The 24281-nt window shown below is 53.1% G+C and overlaps 1 protein-coding gene across 4 annotated transcripts in view; it reads right to left on the reverse strand.

Annotated features, from left to right (window-relative positions):
* Positions 1-24281, reverse strand: part of LOC122387612 — an 83194-nt gene that overhangs the window by 15269 nt on the left and 43644 nt on the right. For all 4 annotated transcript variants that reach the window (XM_043377957.1, XM_043377959.1, XM_043377960.1 and 1 more), the window contains exons 3-9: positions 24051-24281; positions 17882-18743; positions 10267-10356; positions 9265-9472; positions 8910-9086; positions 6340-6413; positions 5929-6063 (exon numbers count right to left, since the gene is read on the reverse strand). The exon at positions 24051-24281 is cut by the window's right edge and continues 94 nt beyond it. In XM_043377957.1, coding sequence (XP_043233892.1) covers positions 5929-6063; positions 6340-6413; positions 8910-9086; positions 9265-9472; positions 10267-10356; positions 17882-18656 — 1459 coding nt within the window. In that variant the 5' untranslated portion in view covers positions 18657-18743; positions 24051-24281. The remainder of the gene's footprint in view (positions 1-5928; positions 6064-6339; positions 6414-8909; positions 9087-9264; positions 9473-10266; positions 10357-17881; positions 18744-24050) is intronic.

Consider the following 24281-nt stretch of genomic DNA (forward strand, 5'->3'; position numbering starts at 1 on the left):
GCTTAGTAAAAGAACATATTGTGCAAACGATGAAAAAAGCATAAATGGAAGATTTTAAATGCAATTTTCTGTAACAAATAATGGTAAATTATCTACACATCAAGGAAAAGGTGCATGGTAACTGATAATTTAAAGTTCTTGGGGCCAGTTGGTTTCTTCTTTTCTTACGTCGCCCCAATGGCCGCGAATACACTTGTGATAACGCCTATCGGTGATTCAGATGCGACATTTAATTGGTTAGCCATATAGTGATTTACTCGGTTTGGTTAACTTGACTTTTTTGGTATTTATAGCCACTCGTCAACCCCATTTGCATCACTGTGCGCTAGGTCCGCCTGACCGGCCACGGAATACGTTCGAGTCTCGTCCTACTAAACAAGTGTCACATTTGTTTGTTTAACGATCCATATCACTATCAAAGTTTTTCAGGATACCGGTGAAGAAAGTTCATTCTTCTGCTAGATTGACTTACAACATGCTTTAACTAACATTTTCTTATACAGGTTTTGCTCCGTCCCGCTGCGCTCAATGCCCGCGCGGGGAAAGTTAGCGAGGTTTCACTGTCAGAGGTTGTACCAGTGACAACTGTTTGGCCCTGCGACCGGTCGAAGGTTACCCCGCCCCGCCGGGCGCTACCCCCACTTCTGACCAGTTGAAGCCGATACAGCCTCTGACAGCTCAGCGCGGCCAACTCTTCTTGTATGGGCATAGCTGAGTTCAGCAAAGTAGACAAAAACAAATGCAAATTCATACATTATGTGAAAATGACAGATCAATGAAGCTTCCTCTCAGGTATCCTGAACAGCTTAAGTACCGACTTGAATTGTTAAACTAACAAAAATGACATCTGTTTAGTAGGGCGACAGCCGAACGTCTCTTCTGTGGCCCGTCAGACAGCTGAGAGCGCCGGGTCTGCGCGTCGATAAGGGTCATTTGACGCCTTTGTGTGGCTTACTTTGATCCGTAGTGACACTGAGTTGTGTGATTGCGCCTTGTTGCCGGCTGTGAGAGACCACATCTTAATATTTCAGAATACTTTTTCGCTACATATTGTTCTTTTGGCATTCAGCTTTCACTGGTAATCGAAAAAAACATGACTATGATTTAAAGATTGTCCTGGACAGCTCGTTGAATAAAATATTTTTTTGAAGATTTTACAAAAACGCAATTTCTTAAAAAGGCCATCGAACGATTTCTATATAAAATACTGTTTTGGAATCAGCTCACCGTCAGCTTTCGAACGGTATACTTCGTTTGTTTGGTGGATGAAATGACTTTCCGACGAGCCGTGCTGGTTCAACCGCCAACGCATTCCACCTATAAAAATAAAACCAGCATAACGCCTTTTGGGGCGACTAACGGAGCGAGCGAGAGGGTGGGCCTTGCACGTGCGAAATCGCGAGGGGTATCTCCAACTGACTTGTGCACAGCACCCTACTAACCGGTCTCTAGCGATGTGCCAAATTTGAGCACAATCGGCCCAGCCGTTCTCGAGATCTGGAAGCGGCACCCTGCACGTGCGGACATGCAAAATGGGCCCCAACTGACTTTTGCAGTTGCACGGCACCCTGCTAACCGGTCCCTAACCGCGTACCAAATTTGAGCCTTGTGGGTGCCTACCTACATGCCAAGTTTCAGCGCAATCGGCCCAGTAGTTACCGAGATATTGCAATTATTACAAAACTGACACCTCTTCGTTTTGCACGTGCCACGTGCATAAGGGGTCACCCACATGCATCGGAAATAGTCCAATACTTGGTAGAAGGAATGAAACTACCCTACAAAAATTACCGCATGTAAATCGGTCAAGTGGTTGCTGAGATATAAGCATCGCAAAAGCGTGACCACGGCCGGCCGGCCGCTCATACTCAGAAATGTCCGTTATTCTACGTAAGACTTCGCTCGCTCCGTAATGAGTGGTAAGGCGGCCAGCGCAGCGCGGCGCGTCCCTGACCCAGCCCAACGCGTCTGTGCCGAGCGTGAGGCCAGAGGGGTATACTGTACCGCTGAACCTGGGTGTGAGGCGGCGCAGTCTACCGCTCCAGTCAAACGCTGGGCCGTCGGGGGGCGAACATCACTTAGTAGGTGAGTGTATAGTCGGTCAAATATGTATCTTTCCCGGCCGCCAAGTGGCGCTACGGTCTGGATTCGATAGTTGGCTGAGCCCACACCCCAGCTGCCCTGGCGGCTCTGGCGGCCCTGTGACGTCACGCGCGGGGGGCGGAGCTACACAGCGGCCGGCTGGAGAGTGACCGCAGACCAGCACTGGACGGCCTCGCCGCCGGGTGCTCCGGCGGGTCTGGCCGGGAGAGGCGAGCAAGCGGATGCGTTAGGAATCTAACGAATGTGAGGGCAGCGCGATGGTCTAATGATGGCTGTGCTTTCATGCGCCGTGTAAATTGTAGACTGAGTGCTATGAGCTATCAAAGGATTATCTGGTGTTTCAACAGGGGTCGCTGACCTAAAAATTAAGATGGTTGCTCTTGATACGATCGAATGCTTGGTGATATGATGATTAGCGCAAGAGAAATATTTAATCGAATTATGACCGGATATTTTTTGATAAAGCAAAAACTTTTTTCATTTTTTTGGCATTAACGGGAAAGCGTTAAGCCATATCTACTGAAAATCTTAACCTGCGCCGGGCCGGGGGGGGGGCGATTTGCGCCCCCCCCCCCAGGTTTTTCGCAGATAGCCGAAAAACGGCGGCGTGCAGCGCCACCAAATTTTGCATACCTGTTTTTCCATCTATTGCGCATACTGTGTGCGAATTTTGACCTTATATGACTTAAGGTCAGGTCAACAGGTCGGTTTGAGTGACCTAACGTCACAAAAAGTTTGAACTTGCACCAAAGCTACAACTGTTGACCGATCGATATGAAACTTTCAGGAGTTAGTAAGGGTGACAATATCCACAAAATGTATGTCTCGGATTTTTTTATCTATGACCTGAGGTCAGGTCAATCTCACAACCTCCCCATTATAAGTCAATGGGATAAATTTCAACTTCATCTGAATGCCACCCGATCCACACAATATATTCAGGATCATGGTGTTGCAGGTCCCTGGTCCCGGCATCTCAAACCTAGAGCGACTACACTCAAGTTCAAGCTAACGGTCTCCACTCTCCAATTCAGATACCTATCGAAACCTTTCCGCGACCCGGTGCTGTGGCTCAATCAGTGGGCCAGCTGGCCGCAGACCATACCCGCAGGGCATGAACCTTTGACCATATTAGGTCAACACGCCGTGGCCCCAGCCCGCTCGCCAGGTCCGCGCTCATTGGCCGACGCGGCAACCGCACAACCTGTCCCCTCCCCTCCGTAGTACTCGCAGCGGCCGGCGGATTCAGCCAAGTTACCGACCTGCCCAGCGAGGGGAGGGCCGGCCGGGAAAGATACATATTTGACCGACTATACAGCACAGTAGAGTACGGCCGGACAAACCAGTACAGTACAGTACGGTCGGACAAACCAGTACAGCACAGTACGGCCGGACAAACCAGCACAGTACAGTACGGCCAGTACAGCACAGTACAGTACGGCCGGACAAACCAGTACAGAACAGTACGGCCGGACAAACCAGTACAGAACAGTAGGTACGGCCGGACAAACCAGTACAGTGCAGTACGGCCAGACAAACCAGTACAGTGCAGTACGGTCGGGCAAACCAGTACAGTACAGTACGGCCGAACAAACCAGCACAGAACAGTACGGCCGGACAAACCAGTACAGTACAGTACGGCTGGATAAACCAGTACAGAACAGTACGGCCGGACAAACCAGTACAGTACAGTACGGCCGGACAAACCAGTACAGAACAGTACGGCCGGACAAACCAGTACAGTACAGTACGGCCGGACAAACCAGTACAGAACAGTAGGTACGGCCGGACAAACCAGTACAGTGCAGTACGGCCAGACAAACCAGTACAGTGCAGTACGGTCGGGCAAACCAGTACAGTACAGTACGGCCGAACAAACCAGCACAGAACAGTACGGCCGGACAAACCAGTACAGTACAGTACGGCCGGGCAAACCAGCACAGCACAGTACAGTACGGACAAACCAGTACAGTACAGTACAGTACAGTAAGGACAAACCAACACAGAACAGTACGGCCGGACAAACCAGGAGAGTACAGTACAGTACGGACAAACCAGTACAGAACAGTACGGCCGGACAAACCAGTACAGTACAGTACGGCCGGACAAACCAGTACAGAACCGTAGGTACGGCCGGACAAACCAGTACAGTGCAGTACGGCCAGACAAACCAGTACAGTGCAGTACGGTCGGGCAAACCAGTACAGTACAGTACGGCCGGACAAACCAGTACAGTACAGTACGGCCGGACAAACCAGTACAGAACAGTACGGCCGGACAAACCAGTACAGTACAGTACGGCCGGACAAACCAGTACAGAACAGTACGGCCGGACAAACCAGTACAGTACAGTACGGCCGGACAAACCAGTACAGAACAGTAGGTACGGCCGGACAAACCAGTACAGTGCAGTACGGCCAGACAAACCAGTACAGTGCAGTACGGTCGGGCAAACCAGTACAGTACAGTACGGCCGAACAAACCAGCACAGAACAGTACGGCCGGACAAACCAGTACAGTACAGTACGGCCGGGCAAACCAGCACAGCACAGTACAGTACAGTACGGACAAACCAGTACAGTACAGTACAGTACAGTACAGTACAGTAAGGACAAACCAGCACAGAACAGTACGGCCGGACAAACCGGTACAGAACAGTACGGCCGGACAAACCAGTACAGTACAGTACGGCCGGACAAACCAGTACAGTACAGTACGGCCGGACAAACCAGTACAGAACAGTACGGCCGGACAAACCAGTACAGTACAGTACGGCCGGACAAACCAGTACAGAACAGTACGGCCTAACAAACCAGTACAGTACAGTACGGCCGGACAAACCAGTACAGAACAGTAGGTACGGCCGGACAAACCAGTACAGTGCAGTACGGCCAGACAAAATGGGTACAGTGCAGTACGGTCGGACAAACCAGTACAGTACAGTACGGCCGAACAAACCAGCACAGAACAGTACGGCCGGACAAACCAGTACAGTACAGTACGGCCGGGCAAACCAGCACAGCACAGTACAGTACGGACAAACCAGAGGCCTCTTGCACCAAAATCCTCTTGCACCAATGCTTGGATTATTTTGCATCGTATACCCAGTCCAAGTTTCAAATGTAACAATTTGTGTGCAAACTTTAGCAAGCACATGTAGGACTATGTATTGGGCTATTGCAAACAAATTTACCACCGTTAGGTTAGCTTATTCTGAAACCGGTTTTTCGATTTTACCTAGCTAGGTAGTTTGGTGCAAGAGGCCTCAGTACAGTACAGTACAGTACAGTAAGGACAAACCAGCACAGAACAGTACGGCCGGACAAACCAGGAGAGTACAGTACAGTACGGACAAACCAGTACAGTATAGTACAGTACGGCCGGACAAACTAGCACAGAACAGTACGGCCGGACAAACCAGCACAGTACAGTACGGCCGGACAAACCAGGAGAGTACAGTACAGTACGGACAAACCAGTACAGTATAGTACAGTACGGCCGGACAAACCAGCACAGAACAGTACGGCCGGACAAACCAGCACAGTACGGTACGGTCGGACAAACCAGTACAGTGCAGTACAGTACGACCCGGGTAGGAGTTCAGTATGGCCGGACAGGAGTATGTACAGTACAGTACGGCAGGGTAGGAGTTCAGTATGGCCGGACAGGAGTATGTACAGTACAGTACGGCAGGGTAGGAGTTCAGTACGGCCGGACAGGAGTATGTACAGTACAGTACGGCCCGGGTTGGAGTTCAGTACGGCCGGACAGGAGTTCCGTCATTGGAAGCGGCGGGTGGCTGCCGGGGACAGCGCGTGCACTCACTGTGCGCCTGTTTGACGACTCTGTCGACCATCTGGCCGGTCTGCTCGGCGGTGAGCGGCGGGCCACCGTCGGCCGGCGGCACCAGGCGCGCCCGCAGCGCCTCGTGCATGTCGCGCAGCGCCGCCGTCAGCCGCCCTGCGGTGCACGGCCGGCCGCGTCAGTCGACACCGCGGTAGGTACCACCGGCGGCAGCCCGACTCGGGCCGCTCCCGCCGCATATACCTAGCTAGACCTTTAAGGTAGTATTTAATTAGCGCGCATCTTAGGGACGTGATTACTACAACGGCTGACTCAAGCTCACTCACTTGTAACACGGATCAGGCAGTTTTGGGGGAGGAGGGAAGCCGAGCCGAACTCGCTCGGCGCACAGCCCCTGGAAGCTGCCGCGTAGTGCGCCTGCACGGCACTTACTGTGCTCCTCGCCCAGTCCAGAGAGCTGGATTTTGTTCGCCTCGTGTTGCGCCTTCTTCTTGAGACGGCACGCCCTGCGGCCAAATAGAGTGCACAGGATATTCGGTGTCAGAGCGGGCGGCGGCGGCGGCCCCGGGCACACACTGTACACAGTCACACTGCGCGGCCAGCCTCCCAGCCGCCGGGCGCCAGCGACCGCGGCCAGACGGGCCAAATCGACGTCAAATCCACCAATACAGAGCTGAGCGCAGAGCACGCCGCATACAGCCCTCTCACATTGCTCCAACAGACGGTAAATAACTTTTGAAAATACCTATCTCCAAATTTAGTGTTTTCTGAACCAAAATTTTGCGAGGAATCCGATGGTGTGGTCCCTGAAATCTGAAAAATTTTCATTTTGGAGATAGCACCTATTTTTTGAAAAGTAAATATTCGTCATGCACAAAAGTCAAATAAATTGAAAATATAATGAGTGAATATTTATACTAACACTATGTAGAATGTATCGAACATGAATTAGTGATATATTTTAGCTGAAATGATACTATATCTGCTCATACATGTACATGAATTACACCTTTTTGCACTCAAAATAGGCATCTTTTCATTCAATTTCGGCGAATTGCATTCAATTTTAGCGATCTCTCATTTGCTTCGAATAGAGAGATCGCTAAAATTGAATGCAATTCGCCGAAATTGAATGAAAAGATGCCTATTTTGAGTGCAAAAAGGTGTAGTACATTAACCCTCGTCGGCCGAGAAGGGGTGGGGCGGATGCCGCCTCATAGGGGTTTTTCGCGATAGCTCAAAACACGCTGAGGGAAAACAGCTGAAACTTGGCATACCTAATATTTTATTCAAGCTGGATCTTTTGACACCAACTGCGTTTTCAGGTCAGGTCAGGTCACTGACCTATGACGTCATAAATGAACCTCTGCACGGTCCTCAGAAGTTGCAACTTTGCAACGCCCTCAGTGCCAGAGGAACTTTCACAGGAAGATGAAACTTACAGGACGTAGTATCCTTTAGAGGTCTCACAAATTGTATATCTCAGGTTTTTCCCAAATGTCACATGAGGTCAGTTCGGTCACGTGACCTCACCATAATAAGTCAATGGAGGGAAATATGAAAACTGTTATTTTGACGCCGGAAATTGTCTAAAAACTGTCCCAAGCACATGAAATCGTGGTTTCATGCACTCTTTGTATGGTCCGATCATGAAACCACGATTTCATGTGCTTGGGATAGTTTTAGATCATTTCCGGCGCCAAAATAACAGTTTCAATATTTCCCCCATTGACTTATAATGGTGAGGTCACGTGACCGACCTGACCTCATGTGACATTTAGGTTAAATCCGAGATAAACAAGTTGTGAGACCTCAGAAGGATACTAAGTCCTGTAACTTTCATCCTCCTGTGAAAGTTCCTCTGGCACTGAGGGCGTTGCAAATTTGCAACATCTGAGGACTTCGCAGAGGTTTATTTATGACGTCATAGGTCAGTGACCTGACCTGACCTGAAAACGCAGTTGAGGTCAAAAGATCCAGTTTGAATAAAAGATTAGGTATACCAAGTTTCAGCTGTCTACCCTAAGCGAGTTTTAAGCTATCGCGAAAAGCCCTATAAGGCGGCACCCGCCCCACCCCTTCTCGGCCGACGAGGGTTAATGCACTAGTTCATGTACATGTATGCGCAGATATAGTATCATCTCAGCTAAAATATATCTCTAATTCATGTTCGACACATTCTAGTGTTGTTACAAAAATTAACTCATTATATTTTCAATTTATTTGACTATTATGCCTGACGAATATATATTTTTTTAAAAAAATAGGTGCTATCTCCAAAATGGAAATTTTTCGGATCTCGGGGACCACACCATCGGATTCCTTGCAAAATTTTGGTCCAGAAAACACTAAAATTGGAGATAGGTATTTTCAAAAGTTATTTACCGTCTTTTGGGGCAATGTGCTCTGCAAACTGCGTGGTACCTAGGTATTCTTTTTTTTTGACAAAACTTAGAATAACCCGAATACCTACTATGCTATCGGTCACTCGGAAATCGTAACAGTAACAGCAAGACGCGCGAGACTCCGCACCTTAGATTGGTATTATCGCATTCATTTTCCATCCAGTTTGGCAACAAAACCCAGAAGTTAACATTTGCCACCAAAACGAACTTTTGCATTTTGTTGTCAAACAATGCGTATTCTTTGTTTAGTGATAGACCCAATCAAAGAAGTGGAGCATGGCGCATCTATTTTCAGTGAGTTCCGACCGACTGATAACATAGCCTTTGAGTTGTTATCGGTTTTGTCGAAAAAAAAGAATACCCATCAGCAAGTCTGCTGAGGGCTGCACATAGGTTACCGTGCCTGTTGACAGTTGAGTTGTAATGTGACAATTATTCCATAAATATGCACGATATTACAACAAAAATTACCCGACGTTTCGTTTATTATAACTAACATAGTAAAAGGTTATAATAAACGAAACGTCGGGTAATTTTTGTTGTAATATCGTGCATATTTACAGTTACCGAGCCTGTTGGCGGCGGGCGCCCACTCACCGCGACGCCAGTTTGTTCTTCTCCTTGCGCGACTTGGGGCGCACGTTGAAGGGCAGCTCCGAGACGGGAGTCATGTCGTTGATGAGCCGGTTGAGCTTGTCCAGGTCGCGCTGGATGTTGAGCAGCTTGCGCGGGCTGGGCGTCAGGTCGTTACCGTCCCCGCGGCGCGCCTTACCACTGTCAACCCGCCGGGGCCAGTGGGTCAGTCACTGGGGCGGCCCCCACTGCCCGCCGCTGGCGTCCCCTGCGGTACGGCTTCCGGCCACTGGCGGATGGCCTTACGAGGAGGCGCACCGAGCGCCGGTAGCGCCGGTCCCAGCCGCCCCCCCCCCCCCCTCCCCACACGGCCGCTCACCTGTGCTTGATGCCCTCCATTTTGATGTTGGGCGAGAAGACGGGGTCGACGGCCTGGCTGATGTGGTGCGGGTCGTTGAGGTTCTCAGTAAGCTGGATGCGCTGGCCCTTGGGTCCCTTGGCCTGAACGTTGTACTGCCAGAAGTACCGCTCCCGGCGGCTGCCCAGTGACGAGCTGAGGCCGGGCGCGTCGTCCCCGAGCGTCGAGCCTGCCGGCCCATACGCAGACGGACGCTCACGGCACGCCGAGTGGGACGGCGCCGGGCCCCGCGCTCACACCCGGTGACACCGCACCCCTCAGATACCGGTCCCGAGTGCTGCACCCGCCCGTACATACGAGTACACTGTCAGACGGTCAGCGTACCGAGTACTGCACCCGCCCGTACATACACTGTCAGACGGTCAGCGTACCTAGTACTGCACCCGCCCGTACATACGAGTACACTGTCAGACGGTCAGCGTACCGAGTACTGTACCCACCCGCCTCCGAGTACTGTACCCGCCCGCCTCCGAGCGCCCGCCTCCGAGCGCTGTACCCACCCGCCTCGCTGTCGCTGCACCCGCCCGCCTCCGAGCGCTGTACCCACCCGCCTCGCTGTCGCTGTACCCACCCGCCTCCGAGCGCCCGCCTCCGAGCGCTGTACCCACCCGCCTCGCTGTCGCTGTACCCACCCGCCTCCGAGCGCTGTACCCACCCGCCTCGCTGTCGCTGTACCCACCCGCCTCCGAGCGCTGCACCCGCCCGCCTCCGAGCGCTGTACCCGCCCGCCTCCGAGCGCTGTACCCACCCGCCTCCGAGCGCTGTACCCACCCGCCTCGCTGTCGCTGTACCCGCCCGCCTCGCTGTCGCTGTACCCGCCCGCCTCGCTGTCGCTGTACCCGCCCGCCTCGCTGTCGCTGTACCCGCCCGCCTCGCTGTCGCTGTACCCACCCGCCTCGCTGTCGCTGTACCCACCCGCCTCGCTGTCGCTGTACCCACCCGCCTCGCTGTCGCTGTACCCACCCGCCTCGCTGTCGCTGTCCGAGTAGTGATCATACGGTGACTCGGCTCCCTCGTCCACGTACGACTCGTGCGAGCCGGGACTGAGCACGCCTGCGGACACGGCACGGGCCGTCAGTCACAGTCACAGTCACAGTCGCAGCCAATTCAGCAGCGCTCCACTGCGTCCCCTGCCGAACACATTGACTGAGGGGATGTGAAGGGGGTTCCAGGGGTCCGCACTAAAATATCCAATCACAAAATTTAGAAAACATTATGTCGAAGTCGCAAAATATCTAAAGCAAGATATCGAAATGACAAAATATCTAATCGTAAAATATTGAATCGTATAATATCGAAATGTCACAATATCGAAAGACACAACACCGAGAGGCTGTCGAAAATACAAATTATCGAACGCAGAATATTGAAAACACGAAATTTCGAAAAACAAATAAGTAGAGGACAAAATAGCGAAAGACAAAAGATCGAAAAGACAAAATATCGAAGCCAGAATATCAGACAGGCAAAATATCGAACGCAACCTATTACCTACAGGGTGTCCCAGAAGTACTCGAACATCGTTAAGGTATTATCGTATAAGATAAGGCAAAAAATAAATGCACTTTTTCTTTTTATCGTCCGATAGCTATGATAGCAACTTAGGTAGCTATGAAATGGCACATGCAAGGACAGTCTATGTAGTAACAAGATTAGCCGACAACGGTGAAAAAATGCCAGCCGGAGGATAATACAATCATTTTAGATTTAATTAATTCGATAATCTATAGAAAATGATTATAATAATGATTAGATAAAAATCCAAAGTACTCTCAGGCCAAAGACATTCTCACAAAAAAGTCGACCTACACCACTGTTCTAGCATTCTAGCATTGTTGTTGTTTTTCATGCCTGCATTCTTTGGCTTCAATCAGGTTTGGTTTCCAAAACAAACCCGTTCATGACCATTTGGTTCGCGGCACCCAGTTTCTGCCGAATATTAATGCTAGAATATTACCACAGTAGTAACTAGTACTATGTGTTATCGGTCGTCTTTGGGGCTGAGCGCACCGTGGCTCAAACTGCCTCACACTTTGATTTTCCATGGATACCTGGCCGTCTCCTCTGTTGGGCGTTGTCGCCATCTGACGTCTACACACCTTTTTTCGGGCTTTTCAAGGGTCAGCACACATTCGTCAGAACACAGTGTTCCAGTTTACTATTTTGTGGCATGTGTATATAATATGTATATATGTGTATATAATATAAATATATATATATATATATATATATATATATATATATATATATATATATATATATATATATATATATATATATATATATATATATATATATGTATATATGATTTTTGGCTGAATTGCAGTGACTTGCGCTGCTTTTCCGTTACTTTGGCCATATTTTTTCAGGCCAGAGTCCAGAGACCCAAAAATTCCAAAAAATTGTCGAAGATAGTGGCGAAAAGTAGAATGTTTTGTAGCTGATCCTGATCTGTCGTTTAGCTAGTTTTGGATAGATCAATGACGTTTGTTGAGCATGCATCGGCAACCACCCGCTTGACGACTGATGCGGGCTCCTTTCTGGCCGCGCACCAAAAACCTGTGGTAGTCGTGCCGATGACGGGTCAAATTTTCAGCTTTGTAATTAAACCAGTCTCAACAAATCCTCTGTGAAAAGGGTAGCTTCCGTTGACCACACGCTTACTGCCATCACAAGTTACCGGACGGCGACCGGCCGCTCATGCCCCTTCCCTCCCATAACCACTCCCCTCGCCCGCCGCGCTGGCTGCCACCGCGTGTCAGGCTTTGATCAGTGCTAACAGTAGCTCTCAAACTTTCCGCTCAACCGCGGCTGGGACGGGTGGCGCCTTCCCCTCAAGAGTCGCGATGCTTTCAAGAGAGACTTTACTGGAGCGGCGTTTGAGGCGAATTCGCCTCGGCGGGCTCCAGCGGTGCGAGCGTCCGGGTCTGTTGATGTTTCCATGGAAACCCAATACACCGATACGCGTAGCTCGCTGTAGCGTCGTGCCGTGAAAGAGGGCCGGCCGCAGGGCGCGCTGGTCAGTTCGGTCCGGCAGACGGGGCCGTGCCGGGCGGGCCGACTGCTCAGTGAGCCGTGCTCGACCGGCGCAGACCGGCCGCATACCGCAGCCGGCTCGCATCTCAACGGACATCTTATAGCCCAAGTTGACATGTAGGAATATGTGCTTGGCAACTTTTCATCTGGGTAGGTACGACGGCTCACGGACTTTTCTCCGCAACTCACCCACAGGCCATCGGCATCATATTCATGATGGTTTGCCTCGCAAAGTTACTCGACGGAGTACTCCGGCCAAACTGCTCCCAATGAATGTTTTATAATATGTCTGCGTCGCCATACGGGCTGGCCGGCTGGAGCGGCACCGCTCGGCGGCCGGAGCGGCACCGCCCGGCGGCCGGAGCGGCACCGCCCGGCGGCCGGAGCGGCACCGCCCGGCGGCCGGAGCGGCACCGCTCGGCGGCGGCTGCAGCGGAGCCCGCCTGCTCCGCTGCAGAGGTCGGTAATCGGCGGGCCGGGCCGGACCGAGACGGACAGCCACTGAGAGCAGCACCAGACTGGCAGAGCCCCCGGCACACCCAGACTGGCAGAGCCCCCGGCACACCCAGACTGGCAGAGCCCCGGCACACCCAGACTGGCAGAGCCCCGGCACACCCAGACTGGCAGAGCCCCGGCACACCCAGACTGACAGAGCCCCGGCACACCCAGACTGGCAGAGCCCCCGGCACACCCAGACTGGCAGAGCCCCCGGCACACCCAGACTGGCAGAGCCCCGGCACACCCAGACTGGCAGAGCCCCGGCACACCCAGACTGGCTGAGCCCCAGCACACCCAGACTGGCAGAGCCCCGGCACACCCAGACTAGCAGAGCCCCCGGCACACCCAGACTGGCAGAGCCTCCGGCCACTGGCCGATCCAGGCTTGCGTTTTTTTTTGGGGGGGGGGGGCAACTCATGCAGGAGCCAAACCTAGGGTACCCCCAAATCCTGTTTTCTCATCGGATTTAGGCCACTTATTTTTCGTCACAGCCCTGACACTATGAATATTTTTTAAAACTAAAAAGAAAAATATATAAATGGTAGCCCACCCGACCCATGCCTTTATATTACTTTGTAAACACCTACCATTGCTTTTGTCGACCAGTTAACCCGCTTCGAGTCAGTGTTAGGGTCCCTTTGCGGGCCGGGAGGTGGTAAAACACCCCCTGTCTAACTCGGCTCCTGGGCCACGCACTGATTGAACTATGTTTCATTATCGTTTGGGGGAGGGGGCAAACGGGCCACTTTAGGCCTCTGGGAAGGGGGCATGGCCCTAAATGCCCCCTCCCTGGATCCGCCAGTGTAAGAGACCATTGGAGCTGCAGTTGGGTACCTCAGACGTCAGGGTACGCCCTCAGATGTATAGGACTCGCATGGAGACCTCTTATGCTATAGTGGACTGAAAGGACCCAAAGGAGCCTGTCTAGGGCTCCCGGAGATAGACGTGGGCCCTCAGGAGCCCGCCAGAGCCCCCAATGAGGGATATGTGAGGGATACTAAGTGCCTGCAATTGCATATTGCATAAGCCATAATGCCTTTACAAATCAATACCGTAAGGTGGGGCTATTTGAGACAGTGGGGCTATTTGAGACAGTATTTAAAATTGTTTTAAAATAAAAACCGTTTGAAATTTATGCTTAATTTTTGTTCAGGTGATATACTGCTCGATTCCACACCATCCTGAGCAAAAATATCACATAAAAATCAAACGCTTTTCATTTTATAGCGATTTTAAATACTGTCTCAAATAGCCCCACTGTCTCAAATAGCCCCACTTTACGGTATATATTATGTATCAGTGGCAGATCCAAGGGGGGCCACATGGGTCATGAACCCCCTTGGTACGCCCGGGGGAACCACAGGCCTGTCAGGGGCACCACCGGCCTAGCAGGGGCACCACCTGGCCGCCAGGGGCACCACAGGCCTAGCAAGGGCACCACGGGCCTGTGAGGGGCCCCACAGGCTTGTCAGGGGCACCCCAGGTCTGTCAGAGACACCAGAGACCTGCCAGGGGCGCCGCCGGCCTCGCAGGGGCACCATGGGCTAGTCAGGGGCACCAGAGGCCTAGCAGGGGTACCACAGGCCTTACAGGGGCACCACCGGCCTTGCAGGGGCACCACCGGCCTTGCAGGGGCACCTTGGGCCTTCAGGGGCACCACAGTCCTGTCAGGGCCCAGGGGCACCAGCGGCCTAGCAGGGGCACCACAGGCCTGCCAGGGGCACCACCGGTCTAGCAGGGGCACCACCGGCCTCGCAGGGGCACCATGGGCCTGAGGGGCCCCACCGGCCTCGCAGGCATCACGGCATCACGCAGGGGCACCTTGGGCCTGTCGGGGGCATCACGGGCCTGTTGGGGGCACTTTAGGCTTGTCAGGGGCACCACAGTCCTGTCAGGTCCCAGGGGCATCAGCAGCCTAGCAGGGACACCCTAGGCCCGCCAGAGGCACCACAGGCCTGCCAGGGTCCAGGGAGGGGCACCACAGGCCTAGCAAGGGCACCACGGGCCTGTCAGGGGCACCTCAGGCTCCCGTGCCCCCCCCCCCCCCCCCTCCCCCGGATCCGCCAGTGATGCCACACCACGCGAAGCACCGCCAACTACCAGCTGCCGCGCCATAAACACGTGCCAACAAGTCTTTTTTTAAGGTCGACTCCGCTCGCGCAACTTTTGACTGACCCTCACTGCTACCATATTGCTTCCATATTATGCTGTGGAAAGCTTTACTTCACCAAGTGGCTAAAAACCTCTATCAAGGTATATTTTCTTAGCAATTTTTCTGACGTTTTGGGGGGCCAAACAGGCCACTTTAGGCCTTTGGCGGGGGGGCATGGCCCCCGTGGCCCCCTGGATCCGCCAGTGCCCCCGGCACACCCAGACTGGCAGAGCCCCCGGCACACCCAGACTGTCAGAGCCCCAGCACACCCAGACTGGCAGAGCCCCAGCACACCCAGACTGGCAGAGCCCCGGCACACCCAGACTGGCAGAGCCCCCGGCACACCCAGACTGGCAGAGCCCCCGGCCCGGCACACCCAGACTGGCAGAGCCCCCGGCACACCAGTCTGGGACATCAGCATTAACAGAGACCACCAAATAGACCGATAGAACCAGCGGCCAGTGGCTCACGGGTCATATGAACAGCACCATTCGCGCCAATTGGATCGACATTCTGACACACAGACAGCCGCACAGGGTGCACGGACATCTAATGTGGACTTTTAGTTGTAAATAAATTGGAGAAAAACGGCCACTCTTGGAATAAGCTTTTGACCGCCATGTGACTCGAAATTACAGGGGAGTTCAAAAAGTTTTCGGCCAAACAATGAAAGAGTTGGAATTCCGGCCCGCAACGCGGTGAGCTCAATAATGTGTTATTGGGACGTCCACTTACGTGGACATTAACCATTCTACCCTGTTCTTAGTTCAGGCTGCTAGTTGAACGTAACATACTTTGCCGCTCCCGGCCGGGATGGGCGTAGACCAGAAGAGAACAGTGATTCGGTTCATAGTGTTACAGAAAAAAAGGCACCAAACGTTATTCACGAAGTTATCGGTGGAGCCAACAAATAACTAAATGCACGTACTTTTATTGACGTTTCGGTTTCAAACAACCTTCGTCAGAACAAAATTACAATTTAAAATATAAATATAGGTACGTCTGAAAAGCACATATTTCAAACACACTGAGAACATAGCAGAGATAAATTCAAACGCGTCAACACTGGCTACGTTTAAAGTCTTCATGGAACGCGACACTTGTTTTTGTTCATCCTATTTGTAGTGTTATTTTTGCAGTGCTATTTTGTTATTTGTTGGCTCCACCGATAACTTCGTGAATAACGTTTGGTGCCTTTTTTCTGTAACACTATGAACCGAATCACTGTTCTCTTCTGGTCTACGCCCATCCCGGCCGGGAGCGGCAAAGTTTAAAATGCTGATCAAAAGCCTCTCGTTGCGTTCTTTCGCTTGCCGCCTGGCTGCCATTATTCGTTCCGAGTTATCGACTGGGAGTTTTCACGCCCCCCCCCCCCAACAACAACTGGTGGATGGCGAAATACCCCAGCAACTGCCGGGTTAACCCTCGCCCGTAAACGGCGATCTGCCACCTTCGCCCATGCAGGGGGGGGGGTTGGTGCGACCCCCCCCCCCTTGGCGTTTGAAAACGGAGCGTCGTAGAGCTTAGCGGAAAAGACCAACGGATTGCTCTCGCCGAGATCTCGCGATTGGTGGTATATTTTTTGGTCCTAGGTCAACATTTGACCTGCTTTTGACCGGTCAAAGGTCAAATTTTCGGAAAAATAGACTTTTTTCAACTTTCGGCGGCGATTGCGGCAAAACGGTGGGAGATAACGACTTGAAACCTTCACTATCGTGTTCCTTGATCAATTCTCTATCGTTTGGTATGTATTTCGTTTCCCTAGCTCTAAAAATGGCGCGTTGGGAGCGCCGGAAGTCGGCAAGGTCACAGTCGGCGGCAGAAATTCGAAAAATCAAAATTTAAATTTTTGAAATCTGATTTATTTTTGGATTTGGGAGGTTCATTTGCTCCCTATAGAAGCTAATATTGCTGCATATTCCCATTGAGGTGACAAGAATTAGCAAAATAGTGGTTCGGGCGCTTTTCAAAAATAGTACCGGACGCTGTTCCTCTTGTGACGTCATAGCTCCGTGACCTGACCTGACCCGGTCAAGTTTCTTATACCATATGATAGCCAATACTTGCCCCAACATGCATGGGAAGTTTCATCACGATCCATCAACCGATCTCCGTACCACCGGCAGGAAACCTCGGGCGTTGGCACTCAGTTTGTGAAAATCCGGCCGGAGGCTGTTCCATTTGTGACGTCATAACTCCGTGACCTGACATGACCCGGTCAAATTTTTTTATCAAAAGATGCGCAAGGTTTGCCCCATAAGGTACCCAAAATTTGGCGCAGCGCCGCCGTTTTTGCACTATTTCCGAAAAACCTCAGGGGGGGTTGCACCAACCAACCCTCGCCCCCTACATGGGCGAGGGTTAAGAGGGTTTCGAAAGTGATCTCGTGCTTTTCAAATTATTCTACGCCACAAACGAATAATTTGGGAAGATTTCAGAACATTAACTTATGGCCACTGTTGTGCCACAGTTGAATCTGTGTGCACGCACGGCTCACATACAGCAATTCCAGGGCAATCGGGGACCACCCAACTACGATCATTGCGAGCGCCTTCTGAGGCGGCCAAGAAACCAGGAATACTTCAGGAGAACGTACACTAGAAGGCATGAGCTGCTGTGTACGAATACGGGTACACATTTGGTCGGCGCTTCTCACTAGAGAAGCCAAAGGACACACAACTGAAGTCATCACGCTCAACTTCCTTCTAACAAGCATGGGGGAAAACCAGGCCACGGCACTAGACTGACCGTCCGATACGCGGACTGGTCCGGACCTGTTTTGGCACCAGGATGGTCCGTGTGCACCGTGCAATGCCGGTCCACCGGCCTGTGCGACTGGCCGCGTCCGTGGCGCTGCGGCCAGCGGCAGTGCCGGCCGGCGGCCCCACTCACCGGTCGAGACGGACGAGCTCGAGCCGCGCAGCTCGTCGACGCGCGCGCCGGCGGCCAGCGGGCCCAGCCGGCCGGCGGCGCGCTGCTGCTCCAGGTGACTGTCGCACGGCACCGAGCTGCTGAGTCGGCCGGCGGCGCCCGACGGCCGCGGCGCCGCCGCCGGCTGCGCCAGCAGCGCCTGCAGCGTCAGACGGCCGCCGCTGGTGCCGCCGCCGCCGCCGCCGCCGGTCGGGAAGCTGGGCAGCATCGGGTCGTGCTGACCGACCAGCGGCGCCCCCGTCTGCGGCGCGAACGACGCCGGGATCGATGACGAGAAGGGCGCCCACTCGCTCTTGACGGGCGCGTCGAGCAGCTCCGTTTTGACGAGCGGCGTCGCCGGGGCACCGAATGAGTCGCCGGCGAAGTCGAGCGACAGCTCGCCGAGGTCGTCGCCGGCGTTGAGCTCGGTCAGAGTCGGCTCGCGCATCGGTCCGCTGATGAGGTCGGCCACGTCCACGTCCTCCAGGTCAAAGTCGTCGATCTGGATTCCGGCCAGGTTGCGCGCCAGGTCGGCGTGCACGGGCCACGGCGCGCCCGGGCTCGGGCTGGAGCCGTAGTCGGTGGGCGGCGGGAAGGAGCCGGCGCCGCCGGCTGAGGTGGCCAGCTCGGGCTCGGCGCGGCCGGCGCGCATCTCGGTGAACTCGGGCCCCGAGAACTGCCACTGCTGCCGGCCCGGGATCGGCACGCCGACCGAGTAGGCCGACGGCGGCGCATCCATCAGCTGGTCCATGTCCATGGGCCAGAGGGCGTCGGAGGGCGGCGTGCGGCTGGCCGCGGCGCCGGCCGGCGGCGGGCTCAGCCCCACGCCCAGCGCCCGCTGGATCTGTGGACGGACGGCAGAGCCGGTCAGCGGCGCATCGATCCGAGCACGGACCGTCAGCGGCAACACTGCAAGGCAGCGGTGCAGAGGCCGCCGAGTCGCCCGGCCCCTCACCAACAAACCCACCCGCAGGCTTTCGCCGACACAAACAGACCAGAGGCAAGCGCAGCTGGTCACAGTGACGCTGTTCGGCTGCCTGATAGTATGTGTAAGGGCGATGACGCGATTCACTCGCTGACGTCACAAGCGCCAAACGATGACGTGCCTCGGGTATTAGGGCGGTGTTTCACTGGACGCTGGTGCCCCGCTGCCAGCGCACTTCGCGAGCTGACGTCATACATTGTGGCAGTAGTGTTGGAGATTCGATTTGTTAATGTCTCCATGGAAACCCAATTTAAAACGTGTGATGGCAGCGCGCTAGCAGCGGCCGTGAAACAGGGCCCAGCCCAACGTTAACGAAAGCCCTCGGAGCCTAGACGGCGGCGAGGGGTTAAGAAGCACACACAGACAAGTGATGGCTCCATCATAGCCATAACGGGAGTAAGTCGTTAAATTTTAACTACCATCAACAGCTCAGTTTGGAGAATCCGGCCGCCCTCCGCGCAACAGTAGATGGTATCTGCGCCGTCCCCGCCGCCAGTCCGGCTCTCGCCGGCTCATGTCAATTCAGCAATCAATTCGGTCTGTCAACCCGGTCTGTCAATTCAGCAGCAGTGAATATCAGCCTCACAGCAGCATATTTCGGGGTGTCTCAAATCGGTATACAGGGCCTCCTCGATGCACTTTTTCCGAAAGTGAACCTTCTAAGGATGGTATTTTTCGCGGTTAAAGAGTTAACGGTCCGTCAACATTTCTCAAATGTTAACAGGCCATTAACTCGTTAATGATGCAAAATACTGCCTCAAAAGAGGTACATTTTCAGAATCAGCGCATTGAGGAGGCTTTGTACACCAATTTTCAGCCGAATCGACAGACCCCGCTGTTTCCTGACCAACCGGCGTGCGGATGTTGCGCGCACGGCGCGGTAGAGTGGCGCGCGCTCCCGGCGTGCGGGTGGTGCGCGCGCGGCGCGGTACAGTGGCGCGCTCCCGGCGTGCGGGTGGTGCGCGCGCGGCGCGGTACAGTGGCGCACTTGTTTGCATGCCATGGACTTTTAATAAGTTGTTCTACGACAAATAAGGACGGAGAAAAAAAGAAAAAGGAAGAGGAGACAAAATGACAATGAGATGAACGGTAGACGGTACTTAAGTGGACAGCATGCAAAATACATAAACGATAGAGCAAAAACAGAAGACAGACGGTAGACGAAAGACAGACAAAGATGGTAGACCAGACACAAGTGACGGAGATAGAGATTATATGAGGAGACCGCCAGCGGAAAGGCCGTTCCAGAATCCAGGAACTACACATCGACTTCGCCGATCACGCCGGCAGGAAGTACAGTCCACAGCAGAAGTAATGTGCGGTTTCAGTCATGGGTATGTTCTGCTTCTGAAGCTTAGGAACGATTAGCCAGACTACAATGAAACTTTGAAAGTAACTTATATGTATCGTCACCCTTGCAGCTGCAACTTTAGCTATTGACATCTTCTTTTCGATCACTCCGCATTAAACAATCGCCAGTCAAAGCCAACCGTTGAGATTGGTAAAACCACACATTACTTTAGCGGTGGGCTGTACCTCGTAGCCGTGGACAGATTCTCTAGTGACAGCTCTTCCCGCGAAACTTGTTTTGGGTCGAAAATGGCAGAAATGACGTCACTCCGACGTCATTAGCGGCCAACCTATCATAGCCTTTGGAAAAAAAAATTGGTCACAATGTGTAATAGCTACTCCACGGAAGGTACTGAAAGTTTGGTGATGTGACGATCGGCGTAGCCGTTCTGGAGATATAAAAAAACTAAAGGCGGCAAAAAAATGCACCTGGAAGCTTAATACCAATTTAGAGCAAAATTGAGACACCCCGAAATGTGCTGCTGTGTGGCTGATATTCGTTGCTGCTGAATTGACAGACGTCCCATGGCCCGGTAATTCTCAGCCCCTCCCCCTCCCGCTCTCGGTCCGTCACCGACGCTACCCGGGGCGGCACACGTGACAACAAACACGCCCCGGCCGGTCACGTGGCTCCGAGAGCGCGCCAAGGCCTGACCAAAACAAGCGCGGCCTCGGCAGCCGCGGCGGGGTCGACGGCCGTCGGAGCGCAGCGCGGCCGCCGCTCGTGACCTTGGCGCTACGGTCACGTGACTGCTGGTGACGCAGCATGGCGTCCACGAGCGACCGGCTACGGCGCCAAAACGGCGTGCGGCACTGGCGGACGTCCGGCACGATCAGTCGGGACGGGGAAAATGAGCCGCCCCGAGCCGCGGCGGACCGGGGACGGGGAACCGCGCCACCAGCCAGCGAAACGGCTCGGCGCTTTCGGCAGGAGCAGAGTATGATGATGATAATTTGGTGTTTTAGGGCGCACCAGCTATATGGCGCCCATAACCAACCATTCTTCCTCAAAGTCGGCGGCTAAAAAGCACCTTAAGCCCGGAGGCCGTCATGAACGAAAAAAGGCGAGAGGAATCAAGTAAAGGGGAATCGTCACAGTTCTCAAGGAAAGCTGGGGGCCACGCACGCCCAAAAACGGCAGCAGCAGAGTAATCAGCAGAGAATCGGGCATTCTATAGAATGCCTGACCGACCAGGCATTATCTACTGGTCGTCCAGACTCTAGGCATTCTACATATAGAATGGCTAGGTGCCTGATTTTCAGACATTTTATAGAATGCCTAAGAAATAGGTATACGCAAGGGTATATGTACGTATCTGTCCAACAAGTGAGAGTATGCTGTCTAAGATTGTGAGCACAGACTGATATGCAATATTGTTTTATGGCAAGTTACCTTGCAGTCAGTTGTTGAAAATATTCATTGAGTCAAATTTTCCACTCGGGTATTTAATCTAACTTTCTTAGGTCAAAATGAAGAATGCAGATCACCTTTCAACTTTTCATTCTGAGGGCACAGAATATTCATCAATCATCTTAACGCTAGAAAGACGGCGATGATAATGTCAATACCGTGACAGCCTTGGGTAAAAAGTTCACGCAGAAAAAAAAAATGTTGGTCACAGCGCCAATTTTTGGAGTTCTTGTCCCCTGGAAGACATACTCGTAGTTACCGTAGACACACGGTACTCGTAGTTAGCATCGATTTAAGCTCCAACTGGAGAAAACAGCTACGAGCCATCGCATATTTTTGTCCGCCTTGTCTGAGCTTCGCCAGTTCATGACCTATCAGTCAATATGTTTCAGCACCTCACGATATGGAAAATGGTAGGGGAGAGTGGGGCACATTCGTTCAAAAAAATGGATAAATCCATATATCTGTTCTTTGGTTGGTGCAATGGCAAAATTGTTGGTAGTAGTATGGAAAAGGAAAGGAACTATTGCAGATATTTTCCTGTTTAAAAGTTATCCTCTTTAATAATCGCTTCTATTAGAAAAAAATGACTTAACCCTAGCCGGCACAGGGGGCTAGGGTTATGGAGCCCCCCTAAGGTTTTTCGCGAATAACTCGCGTAAAAAGCGGCCGATCGCGACGAAACTTTCCGTAACCTCGCATTGATCAATTTTACACCTACCCTGAAAATTTCATGACCCTGACCCCAATGACCTTTGACCTGTGACCTCTTTTCCGTGACCATGTTTGGCCGAAATCGCGATTCGGCGTATGTCGGCTCGCATTAGCCGCGCATTTGCAAGCTTTCCGTGGTTTCAAACGTTCAAACATGTGATTTGATGTTGCTCCCATACATTAGGGTGGGTGTCAAGGTCACCTGAAGGTCAGGTTAGGTCATTGACCTTTGGTGACCTCGGTTCACTTTTTCGAGTTTTACATGTTTCTAGGCTAGTTTTTGGAGCTGAATTCGAATTCAGCAACCATTTGAACATTTACGAAGTAGTTTTGGTGCCTTCGTAACATGTTACGAAGCTGTCAGAGGCGGATGACAGGTACTACGAATACCCGTCACGACCCCTACCGGTTGACCTGACCTGACCCGACCTGGTCTAAACGCTTAACGACAGCATCTGTGATCAACACTAACACGATATTCGTGATCACCACCCCGGAAAACCCCTTAGAAGCCACGCTTTACGACTTTCTAACAGGTCCCGATATTACCGATTTTTGGGTCATTGACCTGAACTGGAAGGTCAACCGATGACCTAGGACCTTAAAATTGGGTATCATTGGCTTTCTCTCGTGACGGGCAACACGCTCGTTTTTTCCGCGAAGCTCTAGCTCCACCAGGGGCCAAACGCGAGGGGGGGTCATACCAACCCCACCCCCCTTGTGCCGTCGAAGGACTCAAAATGGCCTGTGCCGGCGAGGGTTAATAACTCTCAACGTTTGCACGAACCTGCCCCAGGAATGGGGCACATTCGTGCAAGGGGTGGGGCACTTCCGTGCACCCTACAAAATTCGAGGAATTACCGGGCATTACCAGAAATTTACCAAAAGAAATTAGCAGGGGGTCATTTCACTTGATTCCTTTCAACAAGAATGCATTGCAAAACATAACTATGGAGAAAGAATGGGCTGGCCAACAAGAATATGCCAACTGCCAGCCTCCGTGATCTCGCCAAGGTCGCGTGAATTACTTGTCACGACGTCGCAAGCAGCCGAGACTGAGTCAGGCGAGCGTCATAAGTGATACCTACTACAGATAAGGTCATAAATCACAAAAACGAAGAAAGTATGCACGAATGTGCCCCTAGGCAGTGCGTGCACGAACCTGCCACACCACGTTATTACACCAGCTTTATCAACTAAACAAGGAAAGTATACCTTGCTTTGTATAAGTTAGTGGTTGGAGTTTGGTTCAGGCTTTTGATAAATCGCACCACCGTATCTCATGGATTACTGCAACTGTACCCTGTCTCGCTTATGGTAGGTACGAAGCTTGTTTCCATCCGACCACGGCTTGTTGGCCGGGCGGGTGTCTGTGTGGGCGGACTGGCCGCCGCTGCGGGTGTCTGTGTGGGCGGACTGGCCACCGCTGCGGGTGTCTGTGTGGGCGGACTGGCCACCGCTGCGGGTGTCTGTGTGGGCGGAGGCGGACTGGCCACCGCTGCGGGTGTCTGTGTGGGCGGACTGGCCACCGCTGCGGGTGTCTGTTTGGGCGGACTGGCCACCGCTGCGGGTGTCTGTGTGGGCGGACTGGCCACCGCTGCGGGTGTCTGTGTGGGCGGACTGGCCACCGCTGCGGGTGTCTGTGTGGGCGGACTGGCCACCGCTGCGGGTGTCTGTGTGGGCGGTCTCACCAGTGAGCCGGTCTGTGGCAGCGAGCCGGCCAGATCGGGCGATCCGCCGCCCGGCCGGCCTCCATCGGGGGCGCGCCGCTCCAGCTTGGCTCGTGCGCTGCGCCGCTGGCCGCCCCAGCTGCGGCTGCGGCGGCGGCTGCGGCGGCGGTCGGCGGCGTTCAGAGGCGCGGCGAGGGCCGACCCGCTCCGCCACAGTTCCTCGACGACCGACGGCAACAGCGGACAGCCGGC

This window comes from Amphibalanus amphitrite, unplaced genomic scaffold, assembly GCF_019059575.1.
Source record: "Amphibalanus amphitrite isolate SeventyFive unplaced genomic scaffold, NRLGWU_Aamphi_draft 000292F_arrow, whole genome shotgun sequence".
In the NCBI taxonomy this organism is placed as follows: domain Eukaryota; kingdom Metazoa; phylum Arthropoda; class Thecostraca; order Balanomorpha; family Balanidae; genus Amphibalanus; species Amphibalanus amphitrite.